This window comes from Staurois parvus, unplaced genomic scaffold (genome assembly GCF_062004578.1).
Source record: "Staurois parvus isolate SC_StPar_1 unplaced genomic scaffold, SC_StPar_1.0 ptg000038l, whole genome shotgun sequence".
Classification (NCBI taxonomy): domain Eukaryota; kingdom Metazoa; phylum Chordata; class Amphibia; order Anura; family Ranidae; genus Staurois; species Staurois parvus.
The window spans coordinates 731,301-753,547 of NW_028317834.1; the positions used below are offsets into that span (position 1 = coordinate 731,301).

The 22,247-nt window shown below is 46.9% G+C and overlaps 1 protein-coding gene across 1 annotated transcript in view; it reads right to left on the reverse strand.

The window, feature by feature from the left end:
* The window catches only part of LOC149470565 (uncharacterized), a 48,807-nt gene extending 31,777 nt beyond the window's left edge, over positions 1-17,030 (reverse strand). Inside the window, exon 1 of the mRNA XM_089662349.1 lies at positions 15,965-17,030. Coding sequence (XP_089518475.1) covers positions 15,965-16,751 — 787 coding nt within the window. The 5' untranslated portion in view covers positions 16,752-17,030. The remainder of the gene's footprint in view (positions 1-15,964) is intronic.
* Between the last annotated feature and the right edge of the window lie 5,217 nt (positions 17,031-22,247).

Genomic DNA, 22,247 nt, shown 5'->3' on the forward strand with positions numbered 1-22,247 from the left:
CAGGGACACAGAATTGTTACTCAGGGACACAGAACTGTTACTCAGGGACAGACACAGAATTGTTACTGAGGGACACAGAATTGTTACTGAGGGACACAGAATTGTTACTGAGGGACACAGAATTGCTGAGGGACACAGAATTGTTACTGAGGGACAGACACAGAATTGTTACTGAGGGACACAGAATTGTTACTCAGGGACAGACACAGAATTGTTACTGAGGGACACAGAACTGTTACTCAGGGACACAGAACTGTTATTCAGGGACACAGAACTGTTACTCAGGGACACAGAACTGTTACTCAGGGACAGACACAGAATTGTTACTGAGGGACACAGAATTGTTACTCAGGGACACAGAACTGTTACTCAGGGACAGACACAGAATTGTTACTGAGGGACACAGAATTATTACTGAGGGACACAGAATTGTTACTGAGGGACACAGAATTGTTACTCAGGGACACAGAACTGTTACTCAGGGACAGACACAGAATTGTTACTGAGGGACACAGAATTGCTGAGGGACACAGAATTGTTACTGAGGGACACAGAATTGTTACTGAGGGACAGACACAGAATTGTTACTGAGGGACACAGAATTGTTACTGAGGGACACAGAACTGTTACTCAGGGACACAGAACTGTTACTCAGGGACAGACACAGAATTGTTACTGAGGGACACAGAATTGTTACTGAGGGACACAGAATTGTTACTGAGGGAAACAGAATTGTTACTCAGGGACACAGAACTGTTACTCAGGGACACAGAACTGTTACTCAGGGACAGACACAGAATTGTTACTGAGGGACACAGAATTGTTACTGAGGGACACAGAATTGTTACTCAGGGACAGACACAGAATTGTTACTGAGGGACACAGAACTGTTACTCAGGGACACAGAACTGTTACTCAGGGACACAGAACTTTTATTCAGGGACACAGAATTGTTACTCAGGGACACAGAACTGTTACTCAGGGACAGACACAGAATTGTTACTGAGGGACACAGAATTGTTACTGAGGGACACAGAATTGTTACTCAGGGACAGACACAGAATTGTTACTGAGAGACACAGAACTGTTACTCAGGGACACAGAACTGTTATTCAGGGACACAGAATTGTTACTCAGGGACACAGTACTGTTACTCAGGGACAGACACAGAATTGTTACTGAGGGACACAGAATTGTTACTGAGGGACACAGAATTGTTACTCAGGGACAGACACAGAATTGTTACTGAGGGACACATAACTGTTACTCAGGGACACAGAACTGTTTCTCAGGGACACAGAACTGTTAGTCAGGGACAGACACAGAATTGTTACTCAGGGACACAGAATTGTTACTCAGGGACAGACACAGAATTGTTACTGAGGGACACAGAACTGTTACTCAGGGACACAGAACTGTTACTCAGGGACACAGAACTGTTACTCAGGGACACAGAACTGTTACTCAGGGACAGACACAGAATTGTTACTGAGGGACACAGAATTGTTACTGAGGGACACAGAATTGTTACTGAGGGACACAGAATTGTTACTGAGGACACAGAATTGTTACTGAAGGACACAGAACTGTTACTCAGGGTCACAGAACTGTTACTCAGGGACACAGAACTGTTACTCAGGGACAGACACAGAATTGTTACTGAGGGACACAGAATTGTTACTGAGGGACACAGAACTGTTACTCAGGGACACAGAACTGTTACTCAGGGACACAAAACTGTTACTCAGGGACACAGAATCGTTACTCAGGGACACAGAATCGTTACTCAGGGACACAGAATTTTTACTCAGGGACACAGAATTGTTACTCAGGGACACAGAATTGTTACTTAGGGACACAGAATCGTTACTCAGGGACACAGAATCATTTAATTAAAGAGTATGTCAGACAACACGCAGAGGAGTGGCAGAGGAGGCAATGTTTTAGGAGCGAGCAGACGTGGCAGCAGAGGAAGAGGTCGAGGCAGCACTATTCGCAGCCAGAGGCCAGTGCTCCCGGTGTCATCCAGCGGTCGTGTCTCCACCGACAACCCTGCCATCATCGATTGGTTGGCTCGGTCGTCTTCCTCTTCCCAGCTCACCTCTGACACCTACAGCCAACGGTCGGTGTGTACGTCAGACACAACCGTTAGTTGGCATGGCCCGGGAGCAAGCCCACTGAAATCACGTGTCCTCTACCTGCCCCTGTCCTTTGCTGTTCCCTCACCAAGCGAAGTATCGCATGCTGTGGGCTCAGCCCCACTGTACAGTGAGGAAGAGCTAACAGAGGGCGGTCAGGAACGGGGGGAGACATCCGCCTCTTCAGCAGCCAGGCGAAGAAGTACTGGCGAGGAGAGTGGCTCTGTAGCCGGTCTAGAGACAGGTCTGTCTCCTGACCCAGACGCAGCCGAGGGGGCTAGTAGTGAGGCGGAGACCCTACTTGATGATGAGGAGGCTGATCGCACTTGGCAGCCTCGTCGTCATCAGGCAATTTCTTCCGCATCATCAGGAGAAGAGGGTGCCAGCTTGGCAGCGAGCAAAACAGTCGGTGGGTTGCCCAGGAGGCAGCAGGGTCGCAGCAGTGTCAGTGGAGGCAAACGGCCACGGAGTAGAGCACCAGCTCCACTGCAGCCTACCACCACGGCCAGTAGTGGTGCCAGTGTGCACAGAGGAAGTAGCAGTCAGCCAGTGAGGAGTAGCGGGGGCAAAGTTTCCTACTCGGCGGTGTGGCAATTTTTCGTCAAGCCGCCTGAGGAAGTAAACGTAGCCGTATGTCGACTATGTGGCCAGAAAGTCAAGCGTGGCCAGGGGGCCCATGTTGGGACTACAGCGTTGCGTCAGCATATGCAGCGTCGCCATTCGGTGGCCTGGGAAAACCGTGATAAAGATACGGCGGTTCTGCCTGCCCCAGCCCAGGGTTCCATTTTGTCATAGGGTGCTGGCAGATTACGGGCCTCCCATTGCTGCTGCCAGGCCCGTAATCTGCCATGGGCCCCCGTACCGCCTCCTCATGCTGCTGCCAGGTCCAGAGTGTGTCATGGGTCCCTGTACGGCCTCCCATTGCTGCTGCCAGGCCGTAATCTGCCATGGGCCCCCGTACCGACTACTCATGCTGCTGCCAGGCCCGTAATCTGTCATGGGCCCCTGTACCGCCTCCTCATGCTGCTGCCAGGTCCAGAGTGTGTCATGGGTCCCTGTACGGCCTCCCATTGCTGCTGCCAGGCCCGTAATCTGCCATGGACCCCCGTACCGCCTCCTCATGCTGCTGCCAGGCCCGTAATCTGTCATGGGCCCCTGTACCACCTCCTCATGCTGCTGCCAGGTCCAGAGTGTGTCATGGGCCCCCGTACCGACTCCTCATGCTGCTGCCAGGCCCGTAATCTGTCATGGGACCCCGTACCGCCTCCTCATGCTGCTGCCAGGCCCGTAATCTGTCATGGGCCCCTGTACCGCCTCCTCATGCTGCTGCCAGGTCCAGAGTGTGTCATGGGTCCCTGTACGGCCTCCCATTGCTGCTGCCAGGCCCGTAATCTGCCATGGGCCCCCGTACCGCCTCCTCATGCTGCTGCCAGGTCCAGAGTGTGTCCTGGGTCCCTGTACGGCCTCCCATTGCTGCTGTCTCCATCGCCACACTCTGCCATGTGCCACTTTCAGGTCTCCTCACACTGCTGGTGGGTTCCATTTTGTCATAGGGTGCTGTATGGCCTCCCATTGCTGCTGCCTCCACCGCCACACTGTGGCTCCACACTCTGGTTTTGGCCCCGTGACTGCCCAAATGAGTGAAGTGTGCGGTAATTCTAAGATCGACGGCACTCATCTGCATGTCATACTGACTGACAGTATTATTTCTCTTCCCCAGCAGACTCCAAGGGCATTTAAATTAAAGGTACAGTGTTCTGCACTAATATAAAGGCTCTCTGAAGCCTAGAAACACCCTTTTATAAGTTAAATTCGCAGCGAATATATTCGACTCAAATCAAATTTTTTCCACGAATTCGCCGAATCAGTCGAATCGAATTTTTGAATAATTCGCTCATCTCTAGTCGTGACGGCAACAGCGATCATTGATTCTGAGGCCTGTAGCTGTTTTGTGGATCTGGACTTCGCGGCTCGATTCCAGATTCCCTTACAGGTTAAAGAATGTGGGTTTAATATTTTCCTAGCCGATGGATCTCGGATCAAGTCTGGGGTGGTGGACCGGGAGACCCCGCCTCTCTGTGTGACTATATCCGAGACTCACCGAGAATTCCTGTGTTTGAATGCTATCTCCTCCCCTCTGTTTCCAATTATTCTGGGGCTTCCGTGGCTGCGAGCCCACGACCCCCAGATTAATTGGAAAGCCGGTACCCTCCATTTCGGCTCTCCATACTGCCAAGAGCATTGTTGTCCACATGAGCCGGAGGCCCCACGCACACTATTCTGCGTAGATACTGACATGGAGCTGACACAACTCGTCCCTTCAGTTTACCATCAATACCTTGACGTATTTAGTAAGTGGGGAGCTGACAATCTTCCTCCGCATAGGGCCTACGACTGTCCAATCGATCTGCTCCCGGGATCTGAGGTACCTTTCGGGCGGATCTTTCCCCTGTCAGAAAAGGAACTGGGGTTACTAAAAGAATATATTGAGGAAAATCTTCAGAAGGGGTTCATACGCCCCTCCACGTCCCCGGCCGGGGCGGGTATTTTCTTTGTTGAGAAGAAGGATAAATCCTTAAGGCCCTGTGTGGACTATAGGGAGCTTAACAAGATCACGGTAAAGAACCGTTACCCACTTCTTTTAGTATCAGAACTGTTTCAGCGACTCAGGACTGCATCCGTTTTTACGAAGTTGGATTTGAGGGGGGCTTACAATCTGGTCCGTATTCGGGAGGGAGATGAGTGGAAGACTGCCTTCCGTACTAGGTTCGGGCACTTCGAGTACCTGGTAATGCCCTTCGGTCTGTGTAACGCCCCGCCACCTTCCAGCACTTCATTAACGATGTGTTCAGGGATTTCTTGGATATCTTTGTGGTCATCTATCTTGATGATATCTTAATTTTTTCTGCATCTCTGGAGGAGCATAGGGGTCACGTCAGGGTAGTGCTGGAAAGGCTCCGTTTGCATGGTTTATACGCAAAGGCAGATAAATGCAGTTTTGAGCAGCACAGTATCCCCTTCTTAGGCCTAATTATTTCTACTACTGGAATAGCGATGGATCCACAGAAGATCTCCGCAGTTCTGGAATGGCCGGTGCCGTTAGATAAAAAAGGGGTTCAGCGGTTCATTGGCTTTGCCAATTTTTACCTGAAATTCATTAGGAATTTTTCAGGCCTGGTATCCCCCATCACGCAACTTACCAAACAGGGAGTACGTTTCAAGTGGACATCTGAGGCGCAAGAAGCCTTTGAGTCCCTAAAGAGGTTATTCACCGAGGCCCCAGTATTGAGCCATCCTGATTCTTCACTACCCTACATCTTGGAGGTGGATGCATCCGAAAACGCGGTTGGGGCTGTGCTTTCCCAAAGGAAGGGCATCAAGGAACTGATGCATCCCGTGGCATTTTTCTCCAGGAAACTGTCTTCTGCCGAAAGAAACTATGACATAGGGGACCGAGAACTCCTGGCCATCAAGGCAGCATTGGAGGAATGGAGGTACTTGTTGGAAGGAGCCGTGCACCCGATATTGATTTTTACGGATCACAAGAACCTTGAATATTTAAGAACGGCAAAGCGCTTGAGACCAAGACAGGCTAGGTGGGCACTTTTCTTCTCTCGGTTTGTGTTTCATATTACTTATAGGCCTGGATCAAAGAACACGAAACCAGATGCTCTTTTGCGTATGTTCGAAGACCCGGAGGAGGCCCACAAACCTGACACCATCCTGTCTTCTGGTAATTTTTTGGCATTACAGACTGAGCTACGTTCCCAACTACAGGCAGCATCCATAGGGGCTCCAAATGTTCCAGGGGTGCCGCTACAGAATAGAGACGGATTATGGTGGAAAGAAGGACGAATCTTGGTACCTGATGAATCTCGCACCACGGTCTTGGGTCATTGCCATGACCACCCCTGGCTGGCCACTTTGGGACCCGGAAGACGTTGGAACTTCTACAACGTATGTTCTGGTAGCCCAGCATGTCCAAAGATTGTGAGGCTTACGTAAAGACCTGCGCGGTCTGTCAAAGGAATAAGCCTTCCAAGAACAAGGCTTGGGGGCTCCTGTGACCCTTACCCATACCTAACAGACCATGGGAAATGATTTCAATGGACTACATTGTTGAACTTCCTCCATCTCAAGACCATACCGCCATTTTCGTGATTGTGGACCGCCTATCCAAGATGGCCCACTTCGTGCCTCTCAAAGACACACCATCCGCTGCGGAGACAGCGCAAATTTTTGTGAGAGAGGTGGTGAGACTCCATGGAATTCCTAAGGATATAGTTTCGGATAGGGGTGACCAGTTCACCTCCAAATTTTGGAAGGCACTATGCGAGACCTTGGAAATCAAGTTATCTCTCTCCTCGGCATATCATCCACAGACCAATGGACAGACCGAACGTACGAACCAGACCTTGGAACAATATCTCCGATGTTATACATCATTTCTTCAGGACGATTGGCTAACTCTTTTACCACTGGCCGAATTTGCGTACAATAATGCAAGCCACTCGACTACTCAGCAATCCCCATTCTTTGCCAATTACGGCTTCCACCCGACCTTTTTACCTGACGCAATTCCTGAGAGTTCAGTGCCAGCTACACAGGACATGTTGCACTTCCTTTCTACAAACAATGGGGTCTTACAAGAGGCAATTGTGAAGGCTCAGGAGGGCAGTAAGAAAGCCTTTGACAAAAGGAGAAGAGGGGAGCTTATGTTACACCCAGGGGACCAGGTCTGGTTGGCCACAACAAACCTTAAGATGACATGCCCATCACGGAAATTGGGACCAAGATTTATGGGCCCATTTCAGGTGAAGAGGAAGGTTAACGAAGTGGCGTACGAGCTCGTACTCCTAGAATCCTTTAGAATTCACCCGGTATTTCATGTATCTCTGTTGAAACCCGCGGCACCGGACCCATTCCCGAACCAGAGATCTAGGCCTCCTGACGCCATAAACGTTGATGGGGAGGAGGAATTCGAAATTGAGACAATTCTAGACTGTAGGAAGAGGGGAGGTCAGACCCAGTTTCTCATTAAGTGGAAAGGGTATGGTCCAGAGGAGAACTCATGGGAACCCTCCCAGAACATTCATGCCTCTAGATTGATTCGGGATTTTTTGACAACCACCCACGCAAGAGAGAACTGTTGGGCATCCGACGGCTGCCCGTAGGGGGGGGGGCAATGTCAGGATCCAGGTGTTCTGCGGCATCGCGACGGGCGGCGCATGCGCAGAACACCAACTCTCTCTACCCGGCGGTCGGTAGGACCTGGCCGCGCATGGCAGCGGCGGGGTTCGCGCATGCGCACTCGGGATCACGGATGCGCGTCTGGCACCAATGACAGCGGGAGGCGGGCTATTTAAACGTAGGAACAGGTATGTTAGTTGCCCTTTGGTCTTGTATCTTGTATCCTGTATCCTGTTCCTGTGTGCTGTATACTCCGTTGCCGACCTCTGCTTGTTTCTGATCCTGCTCTTCTCCTGTTTAACCCCTGGCTTGCCTGACTACTTTTCTGTCTGAACCCTGGCACTGTATATTCCCGCATCCTGCTGAACCTGGCTTGTGACCTGACCATTCTTAGCTCGCTCCTCTGTACCTCGCTGCCCGCATAATACCGACCCGGCCTGTCTGACCACGCATACCGTACCCGACCATCCATCCGGTTTGGATCAGACCAGTGTATCTGTCTGCCTCTTCCAAAGTAGATTCCGTTCCTGCACTCCGCTGTCAGTATTCTCTACCACCGCAGGATGCACTGGGGGGTTGCGACCTGGTCTCAGTCTGCACCAAGTCCATCCCCACCATCAGGGGCCCTGGTGAACAGCAGGCTGGGACTTAGACCCCGCGCCCTGAGAGCGTCCGTGCGGTGGGCTGCTAGAGACTCTGCCAGGCGGCTTAACATTATCATTCCCATACCCACCACTGAGATGTGCCCCTCCCCCTGACACCATGTGGGACAGCAGAGCCTGGTGCTGTCTTAGTGGGTGTCACTGGGAGGACAGAGGGAGCTCAGCAGACCTCCTATACACAGACCAGGACGTGACATGCACATTGGGGTGCCTACATAGGAACACAGTGATCCCACACGTTACATATCAGCGCACACGCCGGAGGGAGAGCAATGATTGGAGCACCAGTGCTCCTGTGTAGCTCTATACTGATGACCTGGAGGGGCTATTAAAGCGTTCCAAGTGCACACAGTGTTACGGCTTGACATGTTGGGAATCCCATTTCCTCGGCACAACCTCATCTTTTATATTTCACCAGAAAATAGGTCATGAATTGCATTTATGTGCTCAGAAATAAACGTTACTATATTGTTCCTGAAATGTTGCCTTTCATAAACTGTTGTGCTAATATCATGTAACATAGAAAATGACAACTCCCAACATTGGATTATATAGGGTGTCTGCTATCAAAGAATACATCAGATTTGGGGTTTAGTGATCTTCAGGAACAAAATGATTTTTAAAAGGTGTAAACAAAGAACAAAAAATGTCCCCAGGACTCCATGGACCCCTTCATTCCACGCCGTCTTCAGGAACCGGGAAACCACAGAGAAGCCAAGTGTCCCCCGACTTCCTCTCCAGGCTGGGATGTCACTCTGGTCAGGTGCCACCTACAGGGGAAGAAGCAGACTGCACCGGCCTACATCTGCTCTATGCTTTGTCTGATCAGGATGGCGGCCATTTCTCCCTGAACACAGAGCGCCCTAAACACGAGGTAAACGTGGTGCAGCATTGAGCCCCATCCAGCTGTAGTGTAGACTTTGACAGGCTGCAGGCAGCGGGGCTGGACGCTGTACCTGTGCCTACCAGGTGTATTATAATGCCAGCATTGCACCCACAGGGGCCGGACCCCCCATGTACAAGGGGCCTAAGAGATACCATCAGCTTGTGTCCCATTCCACCAGACTCCTAGAACTGGAAGAGGACATTTTTGGGGGGGGTGTTGTAGAAGAACCCAGACCACGGTATTGTGCGGTGAAAATATCACCCAACTTTATTCATCATATATATGTGACACTTTAACAACAGAAGGAAAGAGATAGATTGTTTACATTTCAAGGATCTATTTATAACATTTATATAATCGATGCTAAGAAACTGATTAACAGATGACACGCCCCTCATTAATACCAGCCCCGCCCACTTATGTAACCCTCTAAACATCCAAATCCCTGTAACTTCCCAGAAGACACTTTCATCTTTTATCCATAACAAGCTGATTGGGTACAAGAGAACCCCGAGCCCCTCCTGCTCATTCCCCCACAACAAGTCCATGTCACCATCTACAAGGTGAGAGGACCTGAAGGAGAACAAGTCCATGACCACCAGGACCATCGCCTGACTGAAGCCATGCTCACATTTCTTTCTAATGCTGCTTCTATGGTCTACTCAGATACAGATTTGGCAGATGTACATTCGTGTCTTCAAGGAGCTGATCAAACATGATCTGTGCTTGACCATCTTTTTTGGGGTCCAGAGGTGACATTAGGGGTCTGATAGACCTCTTGTGTTTCTGTAAAGAAGATCTGTGACCAGCAATATGTTATCACATGCGAGGCTATTAACCCCCTATATGGCAATAATAAAGTTCAGAGAAAGAAAAGTGTAAAGTAACACACTGTAAATGAAAAAACACACAAAACACATTTTAAAGCCCCCAGTTCCCGTATACATGAGCAATTGCCAGGGTTGGGTGCGGTTATGTAGGAAAACATCAATCACACTACACATTGTACATATCTCTGCACACACCAGAGGGAGAGGAATAACTCTAGGGCCATCATTCATGGTTCACTATATAAACTGATGACCTGTAAAGGCTTTTAAAGCGTCACCTATGGACAATATTTGGTACTGAAGTTTGTCACCATTTCACAAATACACACAATTTTTAAAGTTTTACATGTTTGGTATCTATATACTTGATGCCAACCTCATCTTTCATATTTCATCAAATTGGGTCATATATTGTGTTTTTTTATGCATTAAAATGATCTTTAGTGGGTTTTTTTTACAGAAAATGTGCATTTGACAAAAAGCTGTGCTAATATCCTGTGACATAGAAAATGGCAACCACCACCATTATATTCTCCAGGGTCTCTGCTTCAGAAAATAAAACATGTTTGCGGGTTTAAAGTAATCTTCTGTTTTAAAATGTGAATTTTATCATGTGCATAAAAAAGCAAAGCCGCCATATTACTCAACCAAGTTCCAACTAAACCCATCCAACAAAATGGATCCCACTTCCCCCCACCCAGGTGACTGCTGGAACTCCTTTACCTTGTGTAGATATCCCCTTCTGAGATCCTCATGATCTAATATAAATGTACAACACTCTCTGACACCAGTTTGTAGACTCCGCCTTGATCTTCCGAGAGATAGTCAGCCACCATGCAGTTCTGTGACACCACCTTAGGTGATGGAGCCACTTCTGCTGTCAGCTCTGCTATACCATCAATGGTGTCATTGGTTATCTGATCCATGACTCCAGTACACCGGTTCATCTTACTTATCTTAGATTACTTAGATTCCCCATCCCGTCTATGAAGGGCTCACTGCATAAAACATCTCCACTCCAGAGAAAATGTTTCTTCTCACTGGAAGGCCAGGGGAGTATTGGGAGAAATTGAGGCTTTCCCTTACAGATATGGGGGAGGGGCAACATCACCTAAAGTACAGCTATGGGTGGAATTGAAGGGAAGCCATTTTAGGGCGCTCCTTCCACACAAGAAGCAAATGTTATCTGGAAGGACTAGGAATCCATTGGACCAATGGGGATTAAACATTCTGCAATACATTGAGACAACATGAAATGTTACTGGCCTGTGATTGGCTCTCCTATTGTTAGTGAAGTGAGACTCCCCTTGTCGGTGTCATTAATGGAAAGAAACCATGTGAAATGTTTCCCCCAAATCCAAAAAGGTGACCCCCTTGGGTAGGTAGCCATCCTACTATTCCTGATATGAGTTTGTAGTCCCTGCTACTACCGGAAACATGCGGGCGATCATTTACACCTTTTACAGCAGGACAGTAAATATCAGAACACAATTCAAACATCAGACCAACAGCAGGAAGTCTGCTAACTGAATGTGTAATGCAATCTGTCATTAGCATTCCCAGAGTTCCCTCTGCAACATAGTTGTATCAGCTGTTGGTCCTGTCTGTACATCTGTTATTTTCCCGCCTTCTGTATCAGGGTGACAACCCTGATCATTCTGCAGGAACATTACACAGCAGCGTTGTCACCCTGTACAGGGAAGTCTTAGATAGATTATAAGTAAGACACACAACAAGTAAAGTCCAACTTCAGCTAACGCTTCTACAGCAGTTACAGCAACAGGTTCTCTATAAGGTCCAACCCCCCATATGAATGACAACTGACAGTTGTGAGCACCCCCAGCAGTGTTATAGGATTTGCCCCGACCCCTCCAACTGCCATTTTTCCCAAAAGACTTGGCCTTCTACAGGAAGTAGACAAAAAATATCTACTGGGAGGGACAACAAAAAAATAAAACAATAAGAGACTCGGAAAAACAAAACCTGCTCTGCTAATGACAGATTTCATTATTAATGTCATTAGTGATTTTGCCCATAGTTACACTTTGGTGCCAACGTTGTAATATTTCCAGGGAGAAGAAGTTTTCTTTACAAACTTTACACCAAAAAGAGATGTGTGCACTCAGAGTGATTATTGTGAACCCCAATCAGAGGAATGTCAGTCCCCCGGAAGAAGTGGTAGGAATATGACCGCACACTCAGCACTTTGTAAGTTCAGATCTCTGGCAGTTGTATTGTGTGATTAGTCTATGGAGAGGAGTAATAGCTGGAAAGAGAAAACATGGAACAAGGATTTCTGATCTTCACCTGATGGAATCCCATTTGGCAGAACCACATGGAACACAAGTGGCCAGCTGGGCTTACGTTTTACTGCTGAATACATCCCCTAAATCAGCAGTAACTCAGTATTGGAAGGCCTGCATCAGCTTGGGATGTTGTTTTCTCACTGAACAGAGACTTCTTTCTAGCTGGTGTCACAGCCGCAGACCTGCCTGAAAGGTTGTCACCCATGAGATGATATCCTACAACCTCACAAACACCCCCTTTCCTCTCTCTGATCACAATCTCATCACCTTCAGTCTCCTCATCTTCAAACACTTATCCCTCCAATCAGCAATCACCTGCAGAAACCTTCACAACTTGAACCCTTCTCCTTTCCACTCTGCAACTGACCAACTCTATGACAGAATCTCTCCCCTGTCCTGCCCTGACCTGGCCACTGCTGTCTACAACAGTTCACTTTCATCCACATTAGACTCACTTGCTCCTCTAACATGAAGCATCAGGCCCCGCCCATTACAACCTTGGCAGACTGACCACACCAGAGATCTTAAACGACATAGTCGTGTGCTGGAGCGATTGTGGCGTAAAACCAAATCTCACCAAGCATTCACCTGATATAAATCTGCTTTCTTCACATACAATTCCTCCCACCATGCTGCCAGACAAGCCTACTTTGTCACTCTCATCAATAGCTTGTCATCCAGTCCTCATCGTCTCTTCTCTACTTCTAACTCTCAACTTTCTCCACCTCCACCCAGTACCTCACTCACTGCTCACGAGATTGCAAATCATTTCAAAAACAAGATTGATGCAATTCATAGGGGCATCTCCACTGCACAGACATCCATCCCACTTAGCATAACTTATACTAAACCTCCCTCAACACTTTCCTCTTCTGACCTTGCTACTACCAAAGAGGTCAACAAAGGTTTCTCAGAAGCCCGTCTCACTACCTGCCCCCTGGATCCTGTCCCCTCACAACTACTACGGTCACCCTCTTCTTCCATCCTATGCTCCCTCACTCACATCTTCAATCTCTCCCTCTCTACTGGTGCCTTCCCCTCCCCTCTAAAGCATGCGCACATCACCCCCATACTTAACAAGCCCTCCCTGGACCCCACCAACCTGAACAACTTAAGACCCATCTCCCTGCTGCCATTTACCTCTAAACTCCTAGAACGCTTAGTCCACAATCGCCTGAGCTCCCACCTCACCGACAACAACCTTCCTGACCCTTTACAGTCTGGCATTCCCTCACTACACTCCACTGAAACTACCCTACTAAACCTCACTAATGATCTACTAACTGCTAAAACCAATGGCCACTACTCCGTACTCATCCCAACCAATGGCCACTACACCGTACTCATCCCAACCAATGGCCACTACTCCGTACTCCTCCCAACCAATGGCCACTACTCCGTACTCCTCCCAACCAATGGCCACTACTCCGTACTCCTCCCAACCAATGGCCAATGGCCACTACTCCGTACTCATCCCAACCAATGGCCACTACTCCGTACTCATCCCAACCAATGGCCACTACTCCGTACTCATCCCAACCAATGGCCACTACTCCGTACTCATCCCAACCAATGGCCACTACTCCGTACTCATCCCAACCAATGGCCACTACTCCGTACTCATCCCAACCAATGGCCACTACTCCGTACTCATCCCAACCAATGGCCACTACTCCGTACTCATCCCAACCAATGGCCACTACTCCGTACTCATCCCAACCAATGGCCACTACTCCGTAATCATCCCAACCAATGGCCACTACTCCGTACTCATCCCAACCAATGGCCACTACACCGTACTCATCCCAACCAATGGCCACTACTCCGTACTCCTCCCAACCAATGGCCACTACTCCGTACTCATCCCAACCAATGACAACTACTCCGTACTCATCCCAACCAATGGCCACTACTCCGTACTCATCCCAACTAATGGCCACTACTCCGTACTCCTCCCAACCAATGGCCACTACTCCGTACTCATCCCAACCAATGACAACTACTCCGTACTCATCCCAACCAATGGCCACTACTCCGTACTCATCCCAACCAATGGCCACTACTCAGTACTCTTACTACTCGACCTCTCTTCAGCTTTTGATACAGTTGACCATCCCCTCCTCCTCAAAAAATTCAACTCTTTTGGCCTCCAAGACTCTGCTCTCTCTTGATTCTCCTCCTATCTATCGCAGCGCTCCATCAGCGTTACCTATAACTCTGACTCCTCCTCTCCACTCCCTCTTTCTGTAAGGGTCCCTCAAGGTTCCGTCCTTGGACCCCTACTCTTCTCCATCTACATCTCCTCCCTTTGTCACTTGATAAACTCCCACAGCTTTAAGTACCACCTCTATGCTAATGACAAACAAATCTATCTTTCTACCCCTCATCTCACCCCTTCAGTCTCCTCCTCACCTCGCCCCTTCAGTCTCCTCCTCACCTCGCCCCTTCAGTCTCCTCCTCACCTCGCCCCTTCAGTCTCCTCTCGCATTACTAACCTACTAAGCGACATATCGGCATGGATGTCACTCCACTTCCTCAAACTCAATCTTTCCAAAACTGAGCTCTTAGTATTCCCTCCAGCCTGTGCCCTCTTCCATGACTTCTCCATCAAGATCAATAACACAATCATCAGTCCCTCCCCTCATGCCAGGGTACTAGGTGTAATCCTAGACTCCCATCTGTCCTTTCAGTCCCAAATACAATCACTGTCCAAATCTTGTAGACTTCACCTCCACAACAGTTCCAAGATATGGCCGTTCTTAACCTCGGAAACCACTAAGCAACTTATTCACTCCCTTGTTATATCTCACCTTGACTATTGTAACTCCCTCTTCATTGGCCGACCACATTGCAGGCTATCCCCTCTTCAGTCTATCATGAAGGCTGCTGCCAGACTCATTCACCTTACTAACCATTCTGTATCAGCCACCCCTCACTGCCAATCCCTCCACTGGCCTTCACTCAGTGTCCTCCACCCCTCTCTGCCAATCCCTCCACTGGCCTCCATTCAGTGTCCTCCACCCCCCTCTGCCAATCCCTCCAGTGGCCTCCATTCAGTGTCCTCCACCCCCCTCTGCCAATCCCTCCACTGGCTTCCCATTGCCCAACGGATAAAATTCAAAACATTAACAATAACATATAAAGTCATTTATAACTGCCCCAAATTACATCACCAATATTGTCTCCAAATATCACCCAAACCCAACCCAAATCCTGTATAATAATAATAATGAGAGGAGATGAAATGTGGAAAGAAGGCATTGTTAATGGGAGAGGAGATGGAACATGTAATGAGAGGAGTGGACAAGGTGGGCTTAGCTGGAGACCTCAAGCCTGGCTGATGATGTATCAATAGTCAGAAGAACCTGGAATGGACTCTCCCACTGAGGCTTCAGAGACTTGGCAAGATAATAGACCCCATCCTAGTCTCTGGTACTGAGGCAGTGCTTGTCATGTATTACCTCAGGATCCAGAAATGAAGAAAATGCTTGGAAACACAACTCAGTTGGTGAATCATGAAAATGCATTACATGTTCATTCAAAGCTCCATAAAAAAAGATAAAGATGAGAATCATGAGGGAAGCTGTTCAATTATTGATGCTTATCTTAAAAAAATTGTCAAAAGATAAAATATTCAAATCCCTTCTAGTTGTGTATTGATGGAGATAAGCACTAAACTCAGTTCATCCAATCATTACATTCCAGTTTGCTCAGATTTTAGTTTGTTTCTTTTAAGGTAACATTTTATCTTCTCCCTTCTTCTCTAGGTTGTGGGATGACATTGGGGATGTGAAACTAACTTGTGACACCTGAAACTTCTTTAATATCTCTTTTCTTCCAGAATTTAATCTATGCAGAAATTTGTGAATCCTCCGGTGATAGATTAGACCGGCATTAACTGTAAACGTTTTGTCACATTTAGAGCATTAATTTGGTTTCTCTCCAGTGTGACTCCTCTGGTGTCTGATAAGATGTGACTTCCGTGTAAAAGCTTTATCGCATTCAGAACACTGATATGACTTCTCTCCAGTGTGAACCCTCTGGTGTGTGATAAGATCTGACTTTCCTGTAAAAGCTTTATCACATTCAGAACACTGATATGGCTTCTCTCCAGTGTGAATCCTCTGGTGTCTGATAAGATCTGACTTCCGTGTAAAAGCTTTATCGCATTCAGAACACTGATATGACTTCTCTCCAGTGTGAATCCTCTGGTGTGCGATAAGATATGACTTCCGTGTAAAAGCTTTATCACATTCAGAACACAGATATGACTTCTCTCCAGTGTGAATCCTCTGGTGTGTGATAAGATGTGACTTCTCTGTAAAGGCTTTATCACATTCAGAACACTGATATGACTTCTCTCCAGTGTGAATCATCTGGTGTCTGATAAGATTTGACTTCAGAGTAAAAGCTTTATCACATTCAGAACACTGATATGGCTTCTCTCCAGTGTGAATCCTCTGGTGTGTGATAAGATGTGACTTCTGTGTAAAAGCTTTATCACATTCAGAACACTGATATGACTTCTCTCCAGTGTGAATCCTCTGGTGTGTGAGAAGACGTGACTTCACTGTAAAAGCTTTATCACATTCAGAACACTGATATGGCTTCTCTCCGGTGTGAACTCTTTGGTGTATTATAAGGTCTCTCTCGCTTGTAAAAGTTTTGCCACATTCAGAACAATGATATGACTTCCCTCCATTGTGAACCTTCTGGTGTGTGATATATTTTCTCTCCATTGTAAAATCTCCAAACAAGAAGTAGTATGAAATGACTCCTCTTATGTATATGTGGTTTGGACTTTATTGTAAAGCCATTGTCACTTCCAGAACACTGAAATTCCTTTTCTCCTGTTGTCCTCTGAGGCTGGATCAATGTGGAAGAGGATCCAAACCATGACTTTTAGAACACAGATATGACTTGTATCTCGTGTGAATCCTCCAGTGAGCTGCAATAAAGACTTTCATATGTCTTGTTTTCCATGTGACTCAGCTATATTCATGAAGATCAACATGACCGAAAACTTGGTTCATCAATCTACCTGTAGAGAAAGAAAAAAGAATTCTATATAAAGGGCTACATAAAGTTGATTTCTATTTTTAATGTTCATTACTAAATATATCTTATGAATAGAAAGAATATGTACAGCATTATCTACAGTATTTTTTTCATCAAATAGATTGTATTAATAAAGTTTGTAAGTGCGCACAGTATTCCCAACATTCAGCCCAGACAATGGAGTCATACATTCTCACGTATAGGCAGTTGTGGCACTGTTACAGATCATACAGAACAATAACTTGCTTTGTCTATGGTGTCACTTTTACCTTTTATAAACAAATGAACAGAGAAAAGAAGAAACAGCCTAGAACAATTCAGCTGTACACGGCAAGTAACTCCCCCCCCCCCATACATAGATAGCTGACACCGATCAATGAGGCCCGTGTCTACAGGATCATACCCCAAGTATGGGTCTCCAATGTAGTCACCATTCAGTAGGATACAACTGGGCGTTCTCCTTCTATGGAGCTAAAAAAGCTAAAATTTTAAAAACCTATGCTGTTAATGTGGAGATCACCTGCTCAATCCACTGGTGTCTGCTGGGAGTTTGAGATGATAGCCAAGATCGGGATATTTTTTTATGGTCAAGCAGCCTCACTATTGCTATATGACTTGTAATAGGAGGAGGTGTAAATAATTCCTCCTCTATTGAGACCAAGAGGCACACCCGAGGAATATTGAACACCAACATTACAATACTGGTCATATTGTTCCACTTTTTGAAAAATTTTGGACATCTCCAAAACATGTATCAAATCCCCGACATCACCACTACAATTGGGGTCATAAGGGGAAATCCCTCCTGTCCTAGCTGAACAATTGGGCTGGAGTCCAGAAAGATCTACGCAAAACAAAATGACTGAGTTTCTGTGAAGAGGACAGAGAGATGAGAGGTATGGAGGTCACAATCACCTCCCACCACTCTCTATTATTTTCTCTGTTTCCCATTTCTTTCTATAAGTCTTCGGTAAGAGTCAAAAGACGGGAATAAATAGATGAGAGATCATGCCTTTCCCACTGGTGCCATCTGAAGCCCATTAACAAGTGTGAGAGTGATGTGAAATCTGTATCTGATGGAAGTAGCAACCGATGGATGGGATCTAATGTGTCTACTAAGTCCCACCTGGTAAGATGTTGAAGTTGGGCAGCTATAATATAAAGTCTAACATTTGGTATTGCTAGGCCTCCTTGGTCTTCACCATACTGTAGAGTAGTGAGTTTGATTCTAGCTGACGGCTTCTTCTAAATGAGTTCCCCAAACTGGGAGTCTATACTGGAGAACCACTTACGAGGTGTCCACATGGGAGAATTGTGGAGTATATAGAGGAATTGTGGGGTCCATATCTTCTCTTGTTCATAGATGTTATTGGAAAGAGATAATAGTTTTACAAGGAGCTGATAACAATGTGATTGCAGGACTCACCAACAGTAAGTCAGAAGGGGTACAACCCTTAGAGGTAACGTACAGGTTGTAATTTGTACAGTACAAATAATATCTTCATACATTAAAGTGGAGTTCCAGTGAAAATAAAAAAAAATAAAAGTCAGCAGCTACAAAAACTGTAGCTGCTGACTTTTAAAAGACGAGCACTTACCTGTCCCTCGATCTCGTGGTGTCCTCCCCGCAGCCCGTTTCACCGGCCGCCCTGTGTTTCCAGTGCCGGCATCTTCAGTGTGGGCACCCAGCTGTGACAGCTTGCGGCTTCACATCCGGGTGCCCACTGAGCATGTGCGAGTATCTCTGTGCTTTGTGAATGGTCCTGTAGTCTTCTAGGACCTTTCATGTGTCCCAGAAGACTACAGGGAGGGAGGGAGGGTGGGGGGGGGGGACAACTTCCACTTCTGATCACCTAGGTGATTGCAGTAGAAGTGGGAGCGGGTACCTGTCAATTTCGGTTACCCCCCCAAAAGGTGCCAGTGGGGTCCTTAATCACTTGCCCACCAGGCACTTATACCCCCTTCCTTACCAGGCCAATTTTCAGCTTTCAACGTTGCCACACTTTAAATGACAATTGCGCGGTCATGCAACATTGTACTCATTTTTATAATTTTTTTTTACACAAATAGAGCTTTCTTTTGGTGGTCTTTACCCCCCGCTGGGTGTTTTATTTTTTATGCTATAAACAAAAAAAGAGCAAAAAATTAAAAAAAAAAAAGTTTCTTTGTTTCTATTATAACATATTGCAAACAGGTAATTTTTCTCCTTCACTGATGTGCACGGATATGTGGCACTGATGAGGCGGCACTGATAGGTGCCAGTGGGGTCCTTAACCACTTGCCTATCAGGCACTTATATCCCCTTCCTTACTAGGCCAATTTTCAGCATTGTCGCACTTTAAATGACAATTGCGCGGTCATGCAACATTGTACTCAATTGAAATTTTTATCTTTTTTTCTTTACACAAATAGAGCTTTATTTTGGTGGTATTTACTCCCTGCAGGTAATTTTTCTCCTTCACTGATGTGCGTTGATGAGGCTGCACTGATAGGCAGCAAGGATAGGCAGCACTGATGGGCACTGATAGGCAGCACTAATGAGGCGGCACTGATAGGTGGCACTGATGATGGGTACTGATAGTTGTCACTGATTGGCAGCACTGCTGGGCAAAGGTGGGTGGCACTGCTGTGCACTTGTGGGCGGAACTGGTGGGTGGTGCTGCTGGGCACCAATCCTCAGGGCACTGATCATAAGTGCCCTGATGATCCATCCTCTGACAACTGCTGGCAGTACCTTCCTCATGCTCTGACAGTGTGAGGAAAGTGCAGTCGAGAACCGGCAACTGCAATTCCCGATGACCAGCGTGTCATAGGACACAGCGATCATGGAGATCGCCAGGTTCATGCCCCCGGGGTCATGCAGGAGAGCGCATTCTGGGAGGATATCATATGAGATTTCTACATGGCAAATAATTTCCTAGCAGGTGTAGTAGAGTCATAGAAATCCAACAGACCCAACAGTCATGACATGCATGCTGCTGATTCTGTGTCATTGAATCACTCATTGAAAGGGGCGTGTTCACAATAATAGCCGTGTGGAGTTCTATTAGTGAGGTCATTCATTCTTTGATAAACAGGTGGCAATTATTGCCCTTATTTAAGGAAGGAAGGCAGCAAATGTTGGACATGGTGGTTACAGTGCATTTCTTTCTGAAATTCTGAGGAAAATGGGTGGTTCCAGACATTGTTCAGAAGAACAGCGTTCCTTCATTAAAAAGTTGATTGGAGAGGGGAAAACATATAAAGAAGTGCAGAAAATGATCGGCTGCTCAGCTAAAATGATCACAAATGCTTTAAAGTGGCAACCAAAACCTGAAAGATGAGGAAGAAAGCGAAAAACTACCATTGGAATGGATGGAAGAATAGCCAAAATGGCGCGGACTCAGCCAACAATCAGCTCCAGGAAGATGAAAGAAGGTGTGACGTTCCCTGTGAGGACTGTTACAATTAGAAGACGCCTATGTGAAGCCAAGCTATCTGCAAGAAGTCCCCGCAAAGTCCCACTGTTGGGAAAAAGACGTGTGCTGAAGAGGTTACAATCTGCCAAAGAGCACATTGACCGGCCTAAAGAGAAATGACGCAACATTTTGTGGACTGATGAAAGTAAGATTGTTCTTTTTGGGTCTAGTGGGCGGAGACAGTTTGTCAGACGACCCCCAAACACTGAATTCAAGCCACAGTACACTGTGAAGACCGTGAAGCATGGTGGTGCAAGCATCATGATATGGGGATGTATCTTATACTACAGTGTTGGGCCTATTTATCGCATACCAGGGATCATGGATCAGTTTGAATCCATCAGAATACTTGAAGAGGTCATGCTGTCTTATGCTGAAGAGGAAATGCCTGATCACAGGGGCCAGAAGTTGGGGGACTCCATGCAACACAGATGTACAGCAGTTCTCAGAAACAGTGCGACTACAACCAAATATTCATGAGGTCATTCAAAGGAAAGCAAAATCTTCAAACATTTTTCAGTCTATATATTTTTTTAGAGGAACAACACAAATTTGATGTATTTTTCTTCATGTTGTGATTTGGAATAGAATGTGTCGTGTTCCCAATGCATTTGTGTGGATGGAAATAAAAGCTATTAGAAGGATTTTCAGCTTTAGTCACTTTTTCCAACACACTGCTATTATTTTGAACACAACTGTATATGGGATGAAGTGTAAGGTGGTGGAGCTGGTAGCTGTGTATATAAAGGTGGAAATCAAACCTCTGACATGGGGGTCACATTTACATATGTTATGTGACAGTAGGCAGGTGAAATCACCTGCTTGCGATAGGAGTCCCAGAGTGACTGGTCCAGCCCCATAGTGTTGATGCCCAAACCGGATGGGAGCTGGCGATTTTGTAACGACTTCCGACAGTTAAATAAAGTTACAAAGTTTGACACCTACCCCATGCTGAGGATAGATGAATTAATCGACCGTCTGGGAGCAGCCCGGTACATGACGACGCTCGATTTGACCAAAGGATATTGGCAGATACCCCTAGCTGAGTCAGCAAAGGAGAAGACTGCATTTGGAACCCCAGAAGGTTATTCCAGTATAGAAGAATGCCGTTCGGGATACAGAATGCACCGGCTACCTTTCAGCGCAAAATGGATCAAATTCTTCGCCCCCATCAGAAGTATGCTGCAGCTTACCTGGACGATGTGATTGTCCATAGCGCAGATTGGGCCTCACATTTGCCAAAAGTTCAGGCTGTACTAGACTCAATACGGAAAGCTGGGTTTACGGCCAACCCAAAGAAGTGTATGATTGGACAGGAAGAGGCCAGGTACACCATTGGGAGAGGAGTAATAAAACCCAAGATCAACAAAGTTGCAGCGATAGAGTTGGCCACGCCCAAACAACAAGAAGCAGGTACGGGCTTTTCTAGGTATTGCTGGCTACTATTGGCAATTCATTTCCCATTTTGCTTCTCTGGCAGTGCCCCAACCAACTTGACAAAAAGGAAGGAGTCGGTCGTGGTTAAGTGGTCCCCGGAGGCTGAAGCAGCATTTCAGTCTTTAAAAAGGGCCTTATGTAGCCAGCCAGTTCTATACTCACCAGACTTCTCAAAAGACTTTGTGGTCCAGACGGATGCATCCGATGTTGGCTTAGGAGCAGTGTTGTCCCAGGTTTGGAAGGGGGAGGAGCACCCGGTAATCTACCTGAGCAGAAAGCTTA